Source organism: Bombyx mori, chromosome W (assembly GCF_030269925.1).
Source record: "Bombyx mori chromosome W, ASM3026992v2".
NCBI classification, from domain to species: Eukaryota; Metazoa; Arthropoda; class Insecta; order Lepidoptera; family Bombycidae; genus Bombyx; species Bombyx mori.
Window position 1 is genome coordinate 8,179,666 of NC_085135.1, and position 19,733 is coordinate 8,199,398.

At 41.9% G+C, this 19,733-nt stretch overlaps 1 protein-coding gene across 1 annotated transcript; it reads left to right on the top strand.

Annotated features, from left to right (window-relative positions):
• The first annotated feature begins 14,617 nt into the window (after positions 1 to 14,617).
• LOC134198698 (GATA zinc finger domain-containing protein 14-like) lies at positions 14,618 to 16,909 on the top strand. Its single transcript, XM_062677016.1, has 2 exons — positions 14,618 to 16,143; positions 16,233 to 16,909. Exons 1-2 carry the CDS (start codon positions 14,644 to 14,646, stop codon positions 16,557 to 16,559), a joined length of 1,827 nt encoding a protein of 608 aa, XP_062533000.1. The 5' UTR covers positions 14,618 to 14,643; the 3' UTR covers positions 16,560 to 16,909.
• The last annotated feature ends 2,824 nt before the right edge of the window (positions 16,910 to 19,733 follow it).

Sequence of the window (19,733 nt, forward strand, 5' to 3'; positions counted from 1 at the left end):
TAATAACGTTAGACTGTGAGTTATGGTTTGAAAAATGTATTTCTACTTAGCTTAGGCAATAATTATTACGTATGAAAATTAATAAAGCAAAATTTAGGAAGGTATTTAGAGTTTTTTTGAAATATTAATGAATAAACTGTGAAATAACAGCGCGGTCAATGATTTTTGGGTATTATTTTTAAACATTTAAAAATTAAATATCATTTTTGTATTATTTTGTTCCATACAAGCTTTAAGAAAATGTATAAAGTTTTTTCCAAAGCACGTTTCGAGTAACGAAGCTGTTACTCTGAGACTGAATGTTGAATAACATTGATAATTTGCTATTTTGAAAATTCACCCGCTTACAGAATCGCAAGGCTGAATTTAATGGAACAACCCTAGATTCTTCTGCAAGCTATAATCTCTGTCCACCCCCGAAAATTACATAAAATTTGTTCCGTATATCCGGGGATGTGGACAAATAAACAAACAAACAAAAAGCAACGTCTTTATTATAAGTTTCTATATTAGTTGTCCTCAATGCACAGAGACACATCGGATTCTACTGTTTTATTATATTTTTATTGTATTGTGTATTGATACTGCCATGAATATTCCTTAATTGTTAGTACGTGGTTCGGAAACGCTTTTTTTACAATAAAATAATTTTTTCTTACACTATTTTTAATTCAAATTTATTAAAATTTATTTTCTATTTTTTAGTTGGATTTTCTATAAAAGCGTATTTAGTTAGTTTTTCAAACTATTATTTATTTTTAATTTTTTAGTTGTATTTCAATTTTTTTTTAATATTTAATTTTCATCGGTCCTTAATAAGTATACCAAATTTCGATAAATATACCTAATTTCGAGTTAATCGGACGTTTTGAAGGGGTCAAAATCATGTTCAAAGATTCCGTTACAAACATACATACGTCTGAAGTTAATAAAAGCGTATTAAAAAACCTCAACCTCAATCTTTGCATCGGTAAACGCAGCTTGGTGTCGGAACCGTATTGAGTACGGCTATCACCTATTATAATGGACTATGCTATCTATAGCAAGAAAAATGAAACGAACATACAAGAACGTAAATACGCTCTTATATAGTAAGTATTCTTTTTTTTTATTGGCATACCCTATACCTTATTGGCCCCACCAGGCCCTCCTGATGGTTACCGTCGTGGTTACCTACCGTGAATGGTTACACAACAAATGTTCACGATTAACTTCCACGGTGAAGGAATAACATCGTGTAATAAAAATGAAACCCGCAAAATTATAATTTGCGTAATTACTGGTGGTAGGACCTCTTGTGAGTCCGCGCGGGTGGGTATCACCGCCCTGTCTATTTCTGCCGTGAAGCAGTAATGTGTTTCGGTTTGAAGGGTGGGGCAGCCGTTGTAACTATACTGAGATCTTAGAACTTATATCTCAAGGTGGGTGGCGCATTTATGGTGTAGATGTCCCTGGGCTCCAGTAACCACCTAACACCAGGTGGGCTGTGTGCTCGTCCACCCATCTAAGCAATAAAACAAAAACTTCAGTAATGCTGGGGGCAGAGCCTAGCGGCTGACTACCATTAAGTACTCTCCACAAGCCTCTTCGGAAGAAGCACATGTCATAGCGCTCCAAATTCCAAAAAATATATTTCAGTTCCTAACCTATGAGACCGTATCCACAGATTCGGTAGAATCTGGCGCCAAGTTCCGTTCAAAAATCCCGTTGTAAACGGAGCGCCAGACTACCGACTGTGTTTACTGTGAGCAGAACAGTTGTTTGAGGTTGCGAAATTTTATTTAATTCTACGGTACTTCTGGTTCCTAAATTGTATATTATATCAATCACTCACAACTTTATTTTACTCATATTAACTAGTTATATCAATTACAACAATTAATCTACTTGAAATTATTAATTTTATCACCACAAACTATGGCTCGCTCAAAAATTTCGATCCTGACTTTTTTCGATGTAAAAAGTGACATGCCACAGACTATAAATATTCGAGAATGGTAATCTACGGCCGCCAGGGTGCGCTGGAATTATTCCTATTTGTAATGGATTTTATGACCTGGTAACTGAGACCTTTAAGTCATGTCTTATTTTAATTTATATTCATATTTTTATGAAAAATGATATTATGGAGTGAAATGAAATGTGATATTATGGAGTGAAATGAAATGAAGATGATTAATTTGAGACATTAATCAAATGGGATGAAATGAAATGAGATGAGATGATATGGAATGAAATATAATCTTAGTAAAATGGTGGTGGTCATTTACTAAGATCTCAGTGGACTTTTTGGAGGAAACCGAGAAGCTACGTACAGCGACTTTGTTTAATTTTCCCACATTTGTGCACTTTCACAGATATTAAACAGTTAATAAACCACTATTATTACACATTTAAACCCGAAGAAACACTAAATAGACAAATTAAAACAAATCACACAACTTCACACCTCACGTTCCCGCCAAAAAGTCATTATTCCTACATAAACTGTAGCTTCAAGGGGATAGTTTGCAGTTCTTATTGAACGGTTTATACATTAAATAACGTTAATGTTGTTACTGTTAGTATTTTAGTTTAAGTACTGCCGAAGCAAGTACTGTTGTTACTGTTGGAGAAACAATTTTGTTTTGTAATGTAATACCGAAATACTTTACGAGATGGCGTTACAAAAAATCCCTTCCCAAAACTATAAAACCGTTGTGATTGTCTACGAATAATAAATAATATAATAACTAATATTTATTCGTAGGTGATTGTTTAAGATGCTATGAATATTTCGGTTTTGATTTCATCAAAATAACTTGAACTTTACTATTGAATTCCGAAGAAAATTCTAGTTAAGGCTGAGTTAAGTTCAGCTTTTTATTTAAGCCTCTTACTGTAGTTTTTAAATTACATTTATGTGGATTGATGTTTCAAGGCTTTCAGATTTTAATTTTAAATTCTGAAATAATTAAGAACAGCGTCATCTACCCTTCACATTTGAAACAAAATTTAATTCGGTTTAAATTTGTAAAAGTTGATGTTGATTATTATTACACTGTAACGCAGCGTTCCGTTTCGCGGGGCAACAGCAGCCAAAGGGAATGTGACTCAGGTCCGTGCCGCGAAGACCCACCCCGCGCTACCCGCGCCCGCGCATCTGTTGCATCATTCGCACCCCCAATTAGTGCGCGCCAGACTTTGAAGCGGAATACACGCGTCCCCGGTCGATACCGGAACTGACAACCCGAGAGTCTCATGCCAGTCGGGCACCTAACATTAAACTGGCAGCCCAAGCGCGGGCCCTTTAACTAGTATTTCGGAGTGAATCTACGTAATTACGACACGTACTCGTCGTCAGTCACGGCGTCAATCCGATTTTCAAGACGTTGAAGAAGAAATTGGTTGAACCGCGGGACCGACGCCAACATTTACCGCAAACAACATGGCGTCATTACAAGAAAGTCAAATGGCAGCATTCGAACGCCTACTCGACCGAGTTTTTGAGCATAAAACTCAACTCGAATCATCAGCAACACCGACGTCGGAGCCGACATCGCCGCCTTCCTCGACGCCCGCTCACCATTCTGGGAACTTCGCGTCATGCACGGCGCGGTTCAGCGGAGCGCCCGGCGACTCACTCGACGGTTTCCTTGACGCGGTCGAATCATACAAAGATTGTGCTGACGTAGGACACGCCATCGCGTTACGAGGACTCTCGATGTTACTAACCGGAAATGCAGCCGTGTGGTGGCAAGGCGTTAAAGCTAGCATCACTTCCTGGGACGACGCTTTATCATCGTTACGAAGCGCTTTCGGTGATTGCAGACCGCCCCATCGAGTCTACTTAGAGCTCTTCAAAATGTCGCAAGGACAAAGAGAGAAGACGGAGATCTTCGTTGCCAGAGCACGAGCCCTACTAGCTCGACTCCCACCTGGTGACCTTAGTGAGAAAGTTCAAATTGATATGCTTTACGGCCTTCTACACCGTCGTGTTCGTAAAAGATTAAGAAGAGACGAAATAACTTCATACGACACGTTATTAAAGAAAACGCGCCATATCGAGGACTCCATCTACGAGACCAGTCCGCCTGAATTTATTCATCATCCTCAGCGAGCGACGCCACGTTCATCGGGTAGTACCGTAGGCGAAGTTCCCACCGGTGCTTCGACTTCGCAGCATACATACGCGCGGATGACGCCGCGGAAAATATTCAACTCGGGCGCCGCTGGCGGCCCGCCACGCGACGACAGCGCTGCGCCGAGCACCGTTCGAGTCCCCGCGCCTCGCTACACGAACACTGATAATGTATCATCTACGTCGATTGTTAAAAGACTGTTCTGTGTTTATTGCAAAAAGTACGGACATATTCGTGATGAGTGTTTAAAATTAGCGTCAAAAACTAAATTCGACAACGAAAATACGCAAGCTGTATCCTCGTGTTACGGGTGTGGTACCAAAGGTGTTACTCGGTCTCAGTGTACAAAGTGTAACGCAAGTTATTACGCCGTCGACGCTGCAAGGACCCGATCAGTCACATCCGATTTACCTATTGGTAAAGTAAATACACAGCTGTCAAGTTCAGTGAACTCTATTCATCGCGACAGCTCGTTGCATACAGCTTGCACTTCAAACACCGTAAAGTCGTCCATTTATATTAATAATCGTAAACAATGTTTTGTTGATAATGAAAATAATTATTATCCTACCGATTTTAAGGCGATTCTTCCTCCGCGCTTTTTCGGTACTGATAACAAGGTTAGACTTCAAAATTAGATTCCGATAGAGGCACCCGTCACGTGCGGACGTGCCCATCGACCACTCGATCGCCCGGCCTTTGTTCGCCCGGCTTTTGTTAGCCCGGCCATTGTTCGCGCGGCCTGTGTTCGTGGTACATCTGCCGACCAAGTGTTTTTCCTGGAAGTTTTTATTTGTTTTGTTTCCTTTCGTTATTTCTGTGTTCGTGGTACATCTGCCGACAAACTGCTTTCCTGGAAGTGTTTAATTGTTTTGTTTCTTTTTTTTATTTCGGTTTTGTTGTGTTTTTTTCTTTGTCCTGTAGTAATCGCGCCGCATCGCCACCTGTGTTCAATAGAACCGCTCAGGTCCGAGAAGTTGGGGCCTCGCCGCAAGGCGAGTGTTGTCAAGACCCAGGGCCGCCCCACCTGGGCACTCAGCGATCATGGACGCTGTATTCGCGGAGTTCCTCCGACTTCGTCATCCACAGCTCGCCTCAGAGTTTCTGGCTTTCAAGGCCAATCACACTGCGAGCTCTCTCGAAGACTCCGCCGTGCTCGCTGCTCCTGCGTCGCCTGTACCTGCGTGCAAAGCTTCTACATCGAGCACCGCAGCCTCCGTCGTGCCTGCCGTTCCCGCGTCGCCTATACTGGCGAGTAAAACTGCTGCGTCGTTCGCCGTGGCCACCGTTCCAGCTGTGCGATCATCCGCGGCCTCCGTCGCGCCCTCCAAAACACCTGCTCGTAGGTCACCTGCGCCCGCCTCCTCGTCCTCCGACTCTGACTCGGAGATGGAGGTCGACCTCGCCCCCGCCTCAACGACGGATGGATTTACCCTGGTACAAAAGAGTAAGAAGCGTGCCGCGGAGTCTCGAGCTCCCGCGGCCGCTAAAATTAGCAAAGCCGCGAACGCGTCGCGCCCCCGCTCCCAGACTCCCGTTGCGCCTCCAGCCCGTGCCAGTCCGTCGCCGCGTCCGGTGGCACAAAATAAAACCCAGTCCCCTCCTCCGGTAATCCTTCAAGAGAAGGCAGCTTGGGATCGAGTTTCCCTGGCCCTTAAGGCCAAAAATATCAATTTCACGAATGCCCGTAACCTCGCGAACGGCATCCAAATAAAGGTGCATTCATCTGATGACCATAGGGCCCTCACCTCTTACCTCCGTAAGGAGCGTATAAGCTTCCACACTTATACGCTTCAGGAGGAGCGCGAACTCCGCGTTGTAATACGCGGAATCCCTAAAGAGTTAGATGTAGAGCTCGTAAAAGTCGACCTGTTAGAACAAGGCCTACCAGTGAATTCTGTGCACCGTATGCACACCGGTCGCGGTAGGGAGCCATATAATATGGTTCTAGTCGCTCTCCAGCCTACCCCCGAGGGTAAGAAAATCTTTAACACACAGACCGTCTGTAGGCTCTCTGGTATCGCTGTCGACGCCCCCCATAAAAAAGGCACTCCTAGCCAGTGCCATAACTGTCAATTGTATGGGCACTCTTCCCGTAACTGTCACGCGCGCCCCCGATGCGTCAAATGTTTAGGCGATCACGCCACGGCCCTATGCACTCGCGATCAAAAAACCGCGACGGAACCGCCTAGCTGCGTCCTGTGTCGAACACAGGGTCACCCCGCAAATTACCGCGGATGCCCCCGAGCCCCGAAAATAAATCGCCGCGTCGCCCGCCGAAACCGCCTCCGAGCTTCCGGCCCAGACATCAAAGCCTCGGCACCCTCTGCGTCGCAGGCTAAGCCAGCGTTCGTTCCGGCGCCGGTGCCCAGTGTCTCGGCCTGGGCGAAACCGCTGCCGTACACGTACAACTCCCTCCTCCGCGATTCGTCCCGCCCCCGCGACTCGTCCCTCTCCCGCGACTTGCCCTCCGACCGCGTCCGAAAATCTCGCTTTAGCGATCGACTTCTTTCAGTCGATCAACTTTCAGCGCGTTAACGCTTTGGGCGACGCCATTCGCGCTGCATCCACTGCACAACACTTTATCGCCGTTGTGCAAGAATACGCCGACGTATACGCGTCATTAAATACGTACGTCCTCCCCTTACTCCGCCGGTAATCAATGGCGTATATAAGTAGAATAAATCCCCTATCCGTGACGATAGGATTTTTTAACGCTTACGGTCTCGCAAATCAACGTGATCAGGTTTCTGACTTTTTGCGTGACCATCAAATTGATATCTTTTTAGTGCAGGAGACCCTACTTAAGCCCGCGCGCCGTGACCCTAAAATCGCGAACTATAACATGGTCAGGAACGACAGGCTCTCTGCCCGTGGTGGTGGTACCGTCATTTACTATAGAAGAGCCCTGCATTGCGTCCCGCTCGATCCTCCCGCGCTCGCTAATATCGAAGCATCAGTGTGCCGAATCTCACTGACGGGACACGCGCCGATCGTTATCGCGTCCGTTTATCTTCCACCGGATAAGATCGTTCTAAGCAGTGATATCGAGGCGCTGCTCGGTATGGGGAGCTCTGTTATTCTGGCGGGCGACGTAAATTGTAAACACATCAGGTGGAACTCACACACCACAACCCCGAATGGCAGGCGGCTTGACGCGTTAGTCGATGATCTCGCCTTCGATATCGTCGCTCCGTTAACCCCGACTCGCTACCCGCTAAATATCGCGCATCGCCCGGATATACTCGACATAGCGTTATTAAAAAACGTAACTCTGCGCTTACACTCGATCGAAGTAGTTTCAGAGTTAGATTCAGACCACCGTCCCGTCGTTATGAAGCTCGGTCGCGCTCCCGATTCCGTTCCCGTCACGAGGACTGTGGTGGATTGGCACACGCTGGGCATCAGCCTGGCTGAATCTGATCCACCATCGCTCCCGTTTAGCTCGGACTCTACCCCGTCTCCTCAGGATACCGCTGAAGCCATAGACATCTTAACATCACACATCACCTCGACATTAGATAGGTCATCGAAACAAGTTGTAGCGGAGGACTTCCTTCACCGCTTCAAATTGTCCGACGATATTAGGGAACTCCTTAGAGCTAAGAACGCCTCGATACGCGCCTACGACAGGTATCCTACCGCGGAAAATCGTATTCGAATGCGTGCCCTACAACGCGACGTAAAGTCTCGCATCGCCGAAGTCCGAGATGCCAGATGGTCTGATTTCTTAGAAGGACTCGCGCCCTCCCAAAGGTCTTACTACCGCTTAGCTCGTACTCTCAAATCGGATACGGTAGTAACTATGCCCCCCCTCGTAGGCCCCTCAGGCCGACTCGCGGCCTTTGATGATGACGAAAAAGCAGAGCTGCTGGCCGATACATTGCAAACCCAGTGCACGCCCAGCACTCAATCCGTGGACCCTGTTCATGTAGAATTAGTAGACAGTGAGGTAGAACGCAGAGCCTCCTTGCCACCCTCGGATGCGTTACCACCCGTCACCCCGATGGAAGTTAAAGACTTGATCAAAGACCTACGTCCTCGCAAGGCTCCCGGTTCCGACGGTATATCTAACCGCGTTATTAAACTTCTACCCGTCCAACTCATCGTGATGTTGGCATCTATTTTCAATGCCGCTATGGCGAACTGTATCTTTCCCGCGGTGTGGAAAGAAGCGGACGTTATCGGCATACATAAACCCGGTAAACCAAAAAATCATCCGACGAGCTACCGCCCGATTAGCCTCCTCATGTCTCTAGGCAAGCTGTATGAGCGTCTGCTCTACAAGCGCCTCAGAGATTTCGTCTCATCCAAGGGCATTCTCATCGATGAACAATTCGGATTCCGTACAAATCATTCATGCGTTCAACAGGTGCACCGCCTCACGGAGCACATTCTTGTGGGGCTTAATCGACCAAAACCGTTATACACGGGAGCTCTCTTCTTCGACGTCGCAAAAGCGTTCGACAAAGTCTGGCACAATGGTTTGATTTTCAAACTATTCAACATGGGCGTGCCGGATAGTCTCGTGCTCATCATACGGGACTTCTTGTCGAACCGCTCTTTTCGATATCGAGTCGAGGGAACCCGCTCCTCCCCACGACCTCTCACAGCTGGAGTCCCGCAAGGCTCTGTCCTCTCACCCCTCCTATTTAGCTTATTCGTCAACGATATTCCCCGGTCGCCGCCGACCCATTTAGCTTTATTCGCCGACGACACGACTGTTTACTATTCTAGTAGAAATAAGTCCCTAATCGCGAAGAAGCTTCAGAGCGTAGCCCTAGCCCTAGGACAGTGGTTCCGAAAATGGCGCATAGACATCAACCCAGCGAAAAGTACTGCGGTGCTATTTCAGAGGGGAAGCTCCACACGGATTTCCTCCCGGATTAGGAGGAGGAATCTCACACCCCCGATTACTCTCTTTAGACAACCCATACCCTGGGCCAGGAAGGTCAAGTACCTGGGCGTTACCCTGGATGCATCGATGACATTCCGCCCGCATATAAAATCAGTCCGTGACCGTGCCGCGTTTATTCTCGGTAGACTCTACCCCATGATATGTAAGCGGAGTAAAATGTCCCTTCGGAACAAGGTGACACTTTACAAAACTTGCATAAGGCCCGTCATGACTTACGCGAGTGTGGTGTTCGCTCACGCGGCCCGCACACACATAGACACCCTCCAATCCCTACAATCCCTCTTTTGCAGGTTAGCTGTCGGGGCTCCGTGGTTCGTGAGGAACGTTGACCTACACGACGACCTGGGCCTCGAATCAATTCGGAAATACATGAAGTCAGCGTCGGAACGATACTTCGATAAGGCTATGCGTCATGATAATCGCCTTATCGTTGCCGCCGCTGACTACTCCCCGAATCCTGATCATGCAGGAGCCAGTCACCGTCGACGCCCTAGACACGTCCTTACGGATCCATCAGATCCAATAACCTTTGCATTAGATGCCTTCAGCTCTAATACTAGGGGCAGGCTTAGGGACCCCGGTAACCGTACTCGTCGAACTCGACAAAGAGGTCGACGTGCAACCTAACCCATGCATCAGCCCGCTGAGTTTCTCGCCGGATCTTCTCAGCGGGTCGCGATTCCGATCCGGTAGTAGATTCATTCGCGAAACAATTGCTCTTGAGTTGTTAGGTCTCCTTCGGAGGCGCTCGGGCAGTTGTTAGCAAATCCCACCCCTCTTGGCTGAGCCTTTGCTCGCCCACCTGTCCTGGTGAAACTGGAAAGGCCTTCGGGCCACCAGTAAACCTTCAATCATAAAAAAAAAAAAAAAAACTTCAAAATTATTCTAGAAATTCATAATAATTTAATATTATAAATATAAAATTCATAATATAAACAATAATATTAGTTCTAGGAATAGGCCCCTGATGCGTTACTCGAGTGGTACCGAACCAAAACATAGTTATTCCGAGGTACCAAGTGGCCGCGATAGGGTGGGTGACCATGATGAACGAAAATAGGGTGACCATGGAAAACGTCGGACATTTTTCGACGATTAATTCTAATGTGAAAAGTGTTGCCCAGAGTAACTCTACTGAGCACCAGGTTAGGTTAAGACCAATTTTAAGTGTTCAAATTTTAGGTATACGAGGTAATGCTTTGTTGGATACGGGAGCTAAGAGTAGCGTTGCCGGTGCGTTGCTTTATGAATTGCTGTTAAAGCATAACCATCCGTGTGAGGAAACCAGGCGTCGGGTGAGGCTTGCAGACGGTTCCGCGCGCACCCGCCGAGTTTTGCTCACTACTCTAGAAGTAAGGATAAGTCCCGAAAGGTCAGTAACCCTTGAATTTACTGTTTTTCCAGATGCTCAAAATAATGAAACTTTGCTTGGCATGGATTTTTTGGTGGCGGCAGGTATTGTGCTTGACTTTGCTTCATCCACTTGGCATTTTTCGGGAAAACGGGTTACCTATCCAATTGAATATGAGTGCCCTAAGCCATGCATGTTTGCTTCTACTGCTGACTTCCTGCGTGATGATAAGGGTTCTATGCTTGGCTCCGATGAACGGCAGCAGCTATCACATTTATTGCAGCAGAATGGAGACATCTTTAGGGTGGGGGAGCCCCAACTCTTTACGCCGAGCACCACATTGATACCGGTGATCATCCGCCTATATCGGTACCGCCGTATAGGCTCACTCCTGTGCTTCAACAGCGAGGAGAGGTTCTCGCAATCGATTTGTTCGGGCCACTGCCAGAAGGAGAGCAGGGGGAGCGATGGGTACTCCTGGTAGAGGATGTAGCTACAAGATGGGTAGAACTCTACGCACTTGTTGATGCCACCGCCGTGGCTTGCTCCCGAGTCCTACTGGAAGAGTATTTCCTTCGTTATGGCTTGCTTATGCGTCTAGGGGTGTAATACGTAAGTTCATGCCACGACGGGATGGCCCGTATCGCGTAGTAAAGATAGTTAGTCCTACAACGTACTTCATAGCAGACTTGTCAAACAATGTCATCGGCAAGTATCACACCGCGGATTTAACCCACTCTCCGTCAAATTCAAGTACGGATCCAATTATGCCAAAGAGGCAGAGAGGAAGGCCGCGTCTTCAGACTAACAGTCCCAAGTTGGACTCGGGACGCGTTCCCAACTTGGAGGGGGAGTATGTAACGCAGCGTTCCGTTTCGCGGGGCAACAGCAGCCAAAGAGAATGTGACTCAGGTCCGTGCCGCGACGACCCACCCCGCGCTACCCGCGCCCGCGCATCTGTTGCATCATTCGCACCCCCAATTAGTGCGCGCCAGACTTTGAAGCGGAATACACGCGTCCCCGGTCGATACCGGAACTGACAACCCGAGAGTCTCATGCCAGTCGGGCACCTAACATTAAAACACTAATTAATTGAGCGTTTCATTAGCTTTTAAGCTGAGTGACTATTTATAATTTATTTTTATTAAGTAATAAATGAGCAAAAAATAATACTTAACAAAAAGATATGAAATCCGAACAAAAACAGTTTCACTGTAAAAAATTGCGCCAAGTCCACGTTTATAAAACTCATCTCAATAACATTTGCACTTTACAAAAAAAAGAAGACTTCAATAGCTTTCATTCTCTACAAAAATATGTGAAATACAAAAAAATACCAAGAAACCGTCATAAAGATGAAAAAATAAAAAAAAAATTGTTGAAAATTTAAAAATAAAAAAATTAAAATTTTATCGTACTTGGCGCGCGTCATTGAGTACCCCAAAATTTTTCGGAAGAATTTCAACCCGAGAAAAAAACCGTTTTGCTTTAATATACAGTGAAAGTTGAAAAAGTTACCCAGGTTGTCTTTTTCGCTCTTGTTAGCGTTTTATGAGAAATTGAGACAGAACTACGGTAATTTTCAACAGCTCTCACTATATACCTATGGGCTATTATATGCCAAATCGACCACTTTTGCGTTCGACCCCTTTAGATTCAGCTGAAACTTTATTATTCTTTTCTACCCTTTGAAAAACATCTTTGAGAATTTTTTCAAATGTTTTGAAGCCAACGTATACATACGTATCGACTCGTAAGTAGTTTGTATTTGTATAAGCGAACACGAGAGGGTGTTTAGTTCAAATCATAAAAGATGAGTGGGAAATGAAAAAAATTCAAATAACATACGTATGAGATGTCGATTTTACTTAACTTTTGTAAAACTTATTATGAAATAATAATTCATTAATTACATTTATGCATTTCATAGGTTGACCTACTTATAAATTTCTAAACATTGAAAGGATGTTCATTTATCCTGAAAAATTTGGGGTACTCAATGACGCGCGCCAAGTACGATAAAATTTTTATTTTTTTATTTTTAAATTTTCAACAATTTATTTTTTATTTTTTCATCTTTATGACGGTTTCTTGGTATTTTTTTGTATTTCACATATTTTTGTAGAGAATGAAAGCTATTGAAGTCTTCTTTTTTTTGTAAAGTGCAAATGTTATTGAGATGAGTTTTATAAACGTGGACTTGGCGCAATTTTTTACAGTGAAACTGTTTTTGTTCGGATTAATATAATACAATAAATGTAATCTGCAATAAAACGATTATACATAATATGTATACGAAAAAACGCCTTTACGTGTTAAGAACATCACAAAATAAAAACCACTATCTATTAGACCTTATCTCTAAATAATTGAGTGATTACTAGAGTATTTCAGTTTTCCATTAGCAGACGTAGAGCAAGCTTGTTTTTGAGCGCTTTATGTAAACTGCATCGTACACATCCTGCAGATAGATCCGTTATGTTCGAAACCCGTACATAGATTGTTTCAGCGCTTTCATTAGATCAGTCTTCAGCTTCAGTCGGTTTCACGAAGCCAAACACGGGTGTTGTGTCGTTCAGAGCAGGACAGATATAGTAAGCAACCTTATTTATTTTTATAATTTTTAATTCTAAAATTCATCTTAAAAGTACATTTCGTAAATAAATTCCGTTTTTTTTATTATAATTTTCGAGAATCATACTTTTTTTTAGGTTTATATTTTGGATTGGTTTTTTACAGTTGTTTTTTGGTGACTTCAATAATTGCACTAATTCAATTGTAAATTTATTAAACCTCTGCTACGAAAGTGCTTATACTAATATTTGGTACCTACCGTGTTCTAAAAATAGATCGAAATCTCCCGAAGCTTTTTTATTGGACGAGTTCAACAAGAAAATCATTGTGTAGCTTTGAGAATTAATTATAATTTTTTTTTATTTTTTTTTATTTATTTATTTATGTACACACAGAAAACAAGACATAGTACAGAGAAATAGTACAAAGGCACTGCTTATTTCTTTGAGAAATCTCTTCCAGCAGACCTGCGAGAGGAAAATCATATTATTATATCATAAAATCATATTACTATAACTTAAATATGTTATAAGTGTTAAAATACTTATTGCAGTTGATCGCTATTCTGATAAGAAATTAGATTTAAGCTCAAAAACTAAAAAAAGTCTGACTGCCGTATTGAAAATTTTGTGACGTCCTTCCCAGAATTCTAGGCACAGTGCAGCAGGAGCCTCAATCGATTGGTAATATTGCATATAATGAATTACTACAATGCATATACAGCTACGCAAACTAGTTCGATAGGGTTCCTGGTAATTCCAGGTGAATTCAAAGTTGGAAAAGGGTGGCGGCGCGCGCATTGCCCTCAGATTGGTCGGATAGTTTGATAGCGGTTAGGGCCGGCCTCTCTGAGAACAACACGAGTCAAAAGATACTCGGCAGTCGCTCCGGACCTCTCACAAAGGCAGTACATTCTCGTGTCGTCCAGAGACAGAGCGATCGCGACCTCACTCCGCATAAAAGTTTAAAATCTTCATCCAGGCGCTCTGTAAGAAATGTTATTCAGTTTGCTTCTGTAAATTTAAATAGATATAGTATTATTTTGTTTTTTTTTTTCGTTTAATGATGAAAAGAAAGAGAAGGGGAGAAAAGATCGAAAGTGCTACTAAAGTATTAGGTTGCCGAAAAAATTTAAGATCGTCGAAACGGCTGAATGCCACCGAACAATCAAGTAAAAACGATAACGAGGTAACGAATTTACATTAACATTTAGGTTCTTCTCTTGAGAAAAACAGCGAAAAACAGTCTTTGCCTGTTTCGCTTCCGATAGAAATGTAAGTACATTTTACTAAAATATTTGCTGCATTTGCTATAAGTTGTCCAAGTATACGTATATATATATGTCCCTTTTAAGAATTGATTTCCATTGCTTATGCACACTGGAATTGCCGGAGGCACAACTAAGTAGCTGCTTATTACTACTAATACTAAAAAGTACACTTTACGTTACCTAAATAAACTTAACACTTAAGTAAAAGTAGTTTTAATCACATTTACGACTCGCGAAAATCGAAGCAATGCTACATTATACTAAGTATAAAATATTGGTCCTTCGAGATGATGAATTCGGGTAGCAAAAATTAGCCTTTAAATTAAGTCTATTATTTTCAATACAGAGATTTGGATATTTATGTTCTTGTTATAGATACGAAAAGTACTTAGAGAATAAAAAGAAAAAGATGTCTAGAGGACTTAAAGGGAAATCCCTTCCATACATAGACAGTGATCCCGATTATGAACTATCGAAAGCTAAGAAACAGCGAACCAATAAACCGAATAAACCAAACATGGATTATGCTATCATAGAAAATCCACAAAATGATGATGAACATTTTGACAATATTTATCGCACAAGTACAATCGTTGGCGGTAAATATCCACATCTTATGAACACCAATAAAGAAATAGCACTAGAAAATACCAAAATCAACGACGCCGGCTTACCAAAATTTTGCATACCTTATGAACAACCCAAATTTAAACTGCCATATAATCCAGTAGTAGCACTGAGAGAAAAATACAAAATAAATCCAAATGTTAAAATCACGCAAACTAAATTTGAAGACCCGAAAAAGTCTAACGAACTGCCTTTAAATTGTACTGTTTTACAAAATGATGCCATTAATTTATCGGCAGGGAAAAGTGCTAATGAAAATTTAAGTGTTAACGCACTTAATTTAACAAAAACCAAAGATGCTGAAACCATCACCGATGACAATATTATTGTAAATGATGAAGAGAAAAACTTTATCGCATCTCTAAGGGCCAGCAATATAACGATATCAAGTTTATCTTCGTTATTGGCCAACAAAGATAGTGATGTCAATAATAACTCTAAAATTCAAAGAAACTATGAAGATACTTCAGAAACTATTGATTTACTGGACGATGATTATGACGGCGGTACACCTAACATTGATCCTAATGTATTGAAAATCTTAGAAGATCAGAGCGAAGCAAACAAAAGCTTTATCGGGCTTTTGCTGAAAATTTTAACAAAGGGTCACATTATAGTAGCGAACGAAGTAGAGAGTATGCCGACAGAAATCATTCTGGAAAAACTTAATTTAGCAGGAGTCGATGTACTGAAACTTATAGAGCTATTAAAAGTATGCCTCCAGGAGTATTTGGAGTCAAAAAATAAAACCCGTCAGCAGCCGCTTGTTGCAAATAAATCAACAGAGACTGTTCCAAATATTGAAATAAGAACAATTCTAAACCCCCCTACTTTCCAACTTACGACATCAGTAAACGATGGTGGCTATTCATCTTCTGTTAGTACGCAGACAAACGAACCTGCTCTACAAGTTCAGCTCAAGAGCGTCTCCCAGCCGCACTGTCCTTCACAAGACGTGCATTCAATAATTTGTCGACCTAACCAACAATATAATTATTCGCAGCAAACAAATCAAAACACCAATACCGTACAACAACCATCTCAGATCGTTGCACCACGTCAGACTCCTTTCGCAATGCCACATATCCAGGCAGTCATGCCGCAGAAAAATTTTGCAAGTGCGATTACTAATTTCCCCGCTATTCCTGCACAAAATATTCAAATTAATTCATCGCAACCACTTCCGCAAAACCAAAACAATTTCCAGCTACCGCAGAATCAAACTGAATCGGTTAATAGGCCATATTACAACACGCAGGGTTCAATGGATTACTCTTACCAGGTAAACAAACAACCATAATGATTTTGTCAATTTTACCAAATATGATGAATTTTTAATCAGGTGATTGTAGTGTTCTGTTTTGTTTGTAGAATTCCCAACAGAAACAAGGCTCCGGTAGAAGAAGTTCACAAGAAGTTTATAACTCCAACAATAACAATTCTTCTCTCCGATATGGTGGCCATGGTCGCCCTCGTCAAAGCTTCAATCCGTGCAATAACGCAATGCCTCACATTGGTAATTACTCCGACCGTTATAATCAATACAATAATGTTACGGCGGTGACAGAATCATCGTATTCACACATGATAAGACACCAAAACTCAGTCGATCCGAGGTTTAATTCGTCACAAAATGCAATGGGTTTCTATAATCAGATGGATAATTATGCTTGCAATAATACAAGCAATGTACAATAGTTTGAGTTTCCATAAAATATATTTGAGTTAGAGGAGAGAGCAGATAATGTGTGGTTGTTGTTGGTGCTCACGTGAACCCTGATTAGGATCATTGCAACCTTTGGCTTGCCTTCATTGGCCGTCCAAAAATGTACGTGTAAATAACAGATTGAGAGGCAAAAATCTGGCACTAATTCTATAACCTGTATTTAACTTTTTCGTTTTTACATATAGTGTCGTGACGCTTTGTAACTAATTATGACGTCACTCTACTAAGTTGTCAGTGTTGAGTATTGTAATGTTACTCGAATGTTAACGTCTAGTAGAAATGAGCAAATTCTGATATTCTAATAAAAAACGTGTTATTGTATGTAAATTATAACAGTGTTCATTTAAATCAGTACTATAAAAAATATATAAATGAATTTACTAACTAGAAAATCTAAGGACATTTAAAATGAGTGAAGTTCAAATTAAAAAAAAAAAATCTGCAAATATTTTTGGAACCCGATTTACATCACAATAAAGCTCCAGCATACTTATGAAGATTTTGGTACAAAACAGATTAAAAGAAAGTTAAAATTCTCAAAACATAATTTTAAACTCAAAGTCAACTTTTTAATAATTTAACTCAAAATAATAAAACAAGAAAATTTATTGACTATGATAAAATTAATGAAAAATTACTTCAAATTGATTTTTCCCTTTTATACAACTCCACTGACGCTAACGTAGCTACTAATTATTTTATTAACACTCTTAATACCATAATTCTTGAAAACACGAGTCTAAAAGTTGTACCACATCGCAAAAGGCTCAGAAAACTGTGGATGACTCCGGGGCTTCTGAGATGCCTCCGAAACCGGGACAAATTACACAAAAAAGTGAAAAAATATCCTAACAATTAAATTCTTCAATTAACTTTTAAAAGATATAGGAACTACTGTACATCTCCTTTAAAAAGCGCTAAGAGCAATTATGATAGGGCCCAAATAATAAATGCTCAAAACAATAATAAGAAGCTTTGGGAAACGATTAAAACTATAACACATACCAAAAAACAAAATACCCATGCGAACGACCTTCTCACACACGCAGGACCCGCAAACTCTATTAATACGGTCAACCATTACTTTGCCAATGTCGGTAGTTCACTAGCTCTAAATATTCATGCAAAAAAAACACACTCAACAGTACCTAAATTGTTTTCTCATTTAAGAACTTTTGCTATGCTGGAAACTGACCAATCCGAGATAGAAACCCTAATAAATAGCCTCAGAACAGACTGTGCCACTGGATCGGATAATATCTCTGGGATAATTCTAAAAAAATTTAAACACATCCTTCTAGCTCCAGTTACGTTTTTATGTAATCTGGCTATTTCTACTGGAGTCTTTCCCGACGTCTTTAAGCTTGCAGTAGTTCATCCGATCTATAAGGGTACGGGGGACCGACGTCTGCCGAACAATTACAGACCTATTTCTATTCTGCCAACCCTCTCAAAAATTCTGGAAAAAATTATGAACCATAGACTCATAAAATTCTTAGACAAATACAACCTTCTCACCCCATCTCAATATGGTTTCCGCTCTGGTATATCGACTAGCGATGCAGTTTTAAACTTAACTAATGAAATTGTCACAAAACTAGATAAAAAGAACAAAGTAATTGGTATATTCTTGGACTTAGCTAAAGCCTTCGACACGATTTCTATCCCAACTCTCATAACTAAGCTTGAAGCCGTTGGGTTGAGAGGCAATCAGCTTTCTCTTTTCAGGAGCTACCTTACGGGCAGACGTCAATGTGTCAAAATCAGTGACCTTATCAGTGACGAACTCCCTATAGCATATGGAGTGCCACAGGGCAGTATTCTCGGCCCTACCCTATTTTTAATATATATAAATGACCTATGTCAACTAAATATCACAAACGGGTCTATTTACACCTATGCTGACGATACTGCTCTCGTATTTCATGGCAGTTCTTGGGAGGCAGCTTTTAGTTTTGCTCAATGTGGCCTGAACACCGTAACTGACTGGCTGTCTAAAAATCTACTGACACTGAACGTGGATAAAACTAAGTACGTCACTTTTTCCCTGTCTACGCGTGGTAAAATATCATCTTCGCCTTTTTCACTTATAGCCCACTCCTGTAACGCTCTTGGACAAACTGCCTGCGGTTGCCCCTCCCTTGCCAGGACAAATTGCATTAGGTATCTGGGTATACAGATCGATGACCTATTATCCTTTCATTCCCATATTGACGTTCTGTCGTCCAGATTACGCAAACTCACTTACATTTTTAAAAATCTGCGTCATGTTACCGACAGGAACGTACTTACACTCGTTTATTTAGCGCTCTGTCAATCAGTCACTCAGTACTGCATAGTGGCATGGGGCGGGTCTTCCAAAACACACTTTTTAAAACTTGAACGTGCCCAGAGATGTATTTTAAAAGTTGGATGGCGGCTCCCTTATAGGTTTCCTACAAATGATCTTTACAAAACCTGTAAAGTCCTTTCTGTCCGTAAATTATTTATTCTTAATCTTATTATGACTACACACTCGAAAACTCCATACGATCTGACATTGCTCGTAAGTCAGCGGCGTGGGCATGGTGTGCGTCCCACAACACTTGTTTCTACATCGTTAGTTCAACGCTTCTATGGCTTCCTAAGTAGCTTCATATACAATAAAATCAATAAGCTGATCAATATATACCCCATGACACAGACCCAATGCAAACATGCACTAACAAATTGGCTTCACGACCTAGACTACGAGCAAACAGAGAACTTACTCCAGACTGTGAAGTAATCTGCTTTTTGTTTTCGAGCCCAATTAAGCAAAAAATTATTTATACCTATGTAATAGTAATAATAAACACGCATAGATGCAGATACTCACACATACACAATACAACATGCATGCTCGCACATGCCCACATATACACACACTCACACACACACATCCAAATACACACAAATTCACACACGTAAAATGACTTTCTTAAAATATAACACCTAATGATCTCTCAACACTAGTCCGCAGCATCTGTTCACGACTTAACCTAACCTAATCTATCTTAAGAAGGAGGGAGCCTGGAGATCAGTAATACAGGTCTTTGAACCTAGTACAAACTTCAGCTCTTTCAAAGGCTTACAAAATAAATTATAAGGTTAATTTATTTCCATTT

Bases quoted from the DNA above. Each gene is read 5' to 3' on its own strand.
- LOC134198698 (XM_062677016.1), top strand. From the start codon at position 14,644: ATGTCTAGAGGACTTAAAGGGAAATCCCTTCCATACATAGACAGTGAT. The intron at 16,144-16,232 runs GTAAACAAACAA...TTTTGTTTGTAG, and splicing joins CAATGGATTACTCTTACCAG to AATTCCCAACAGAAACAAGG.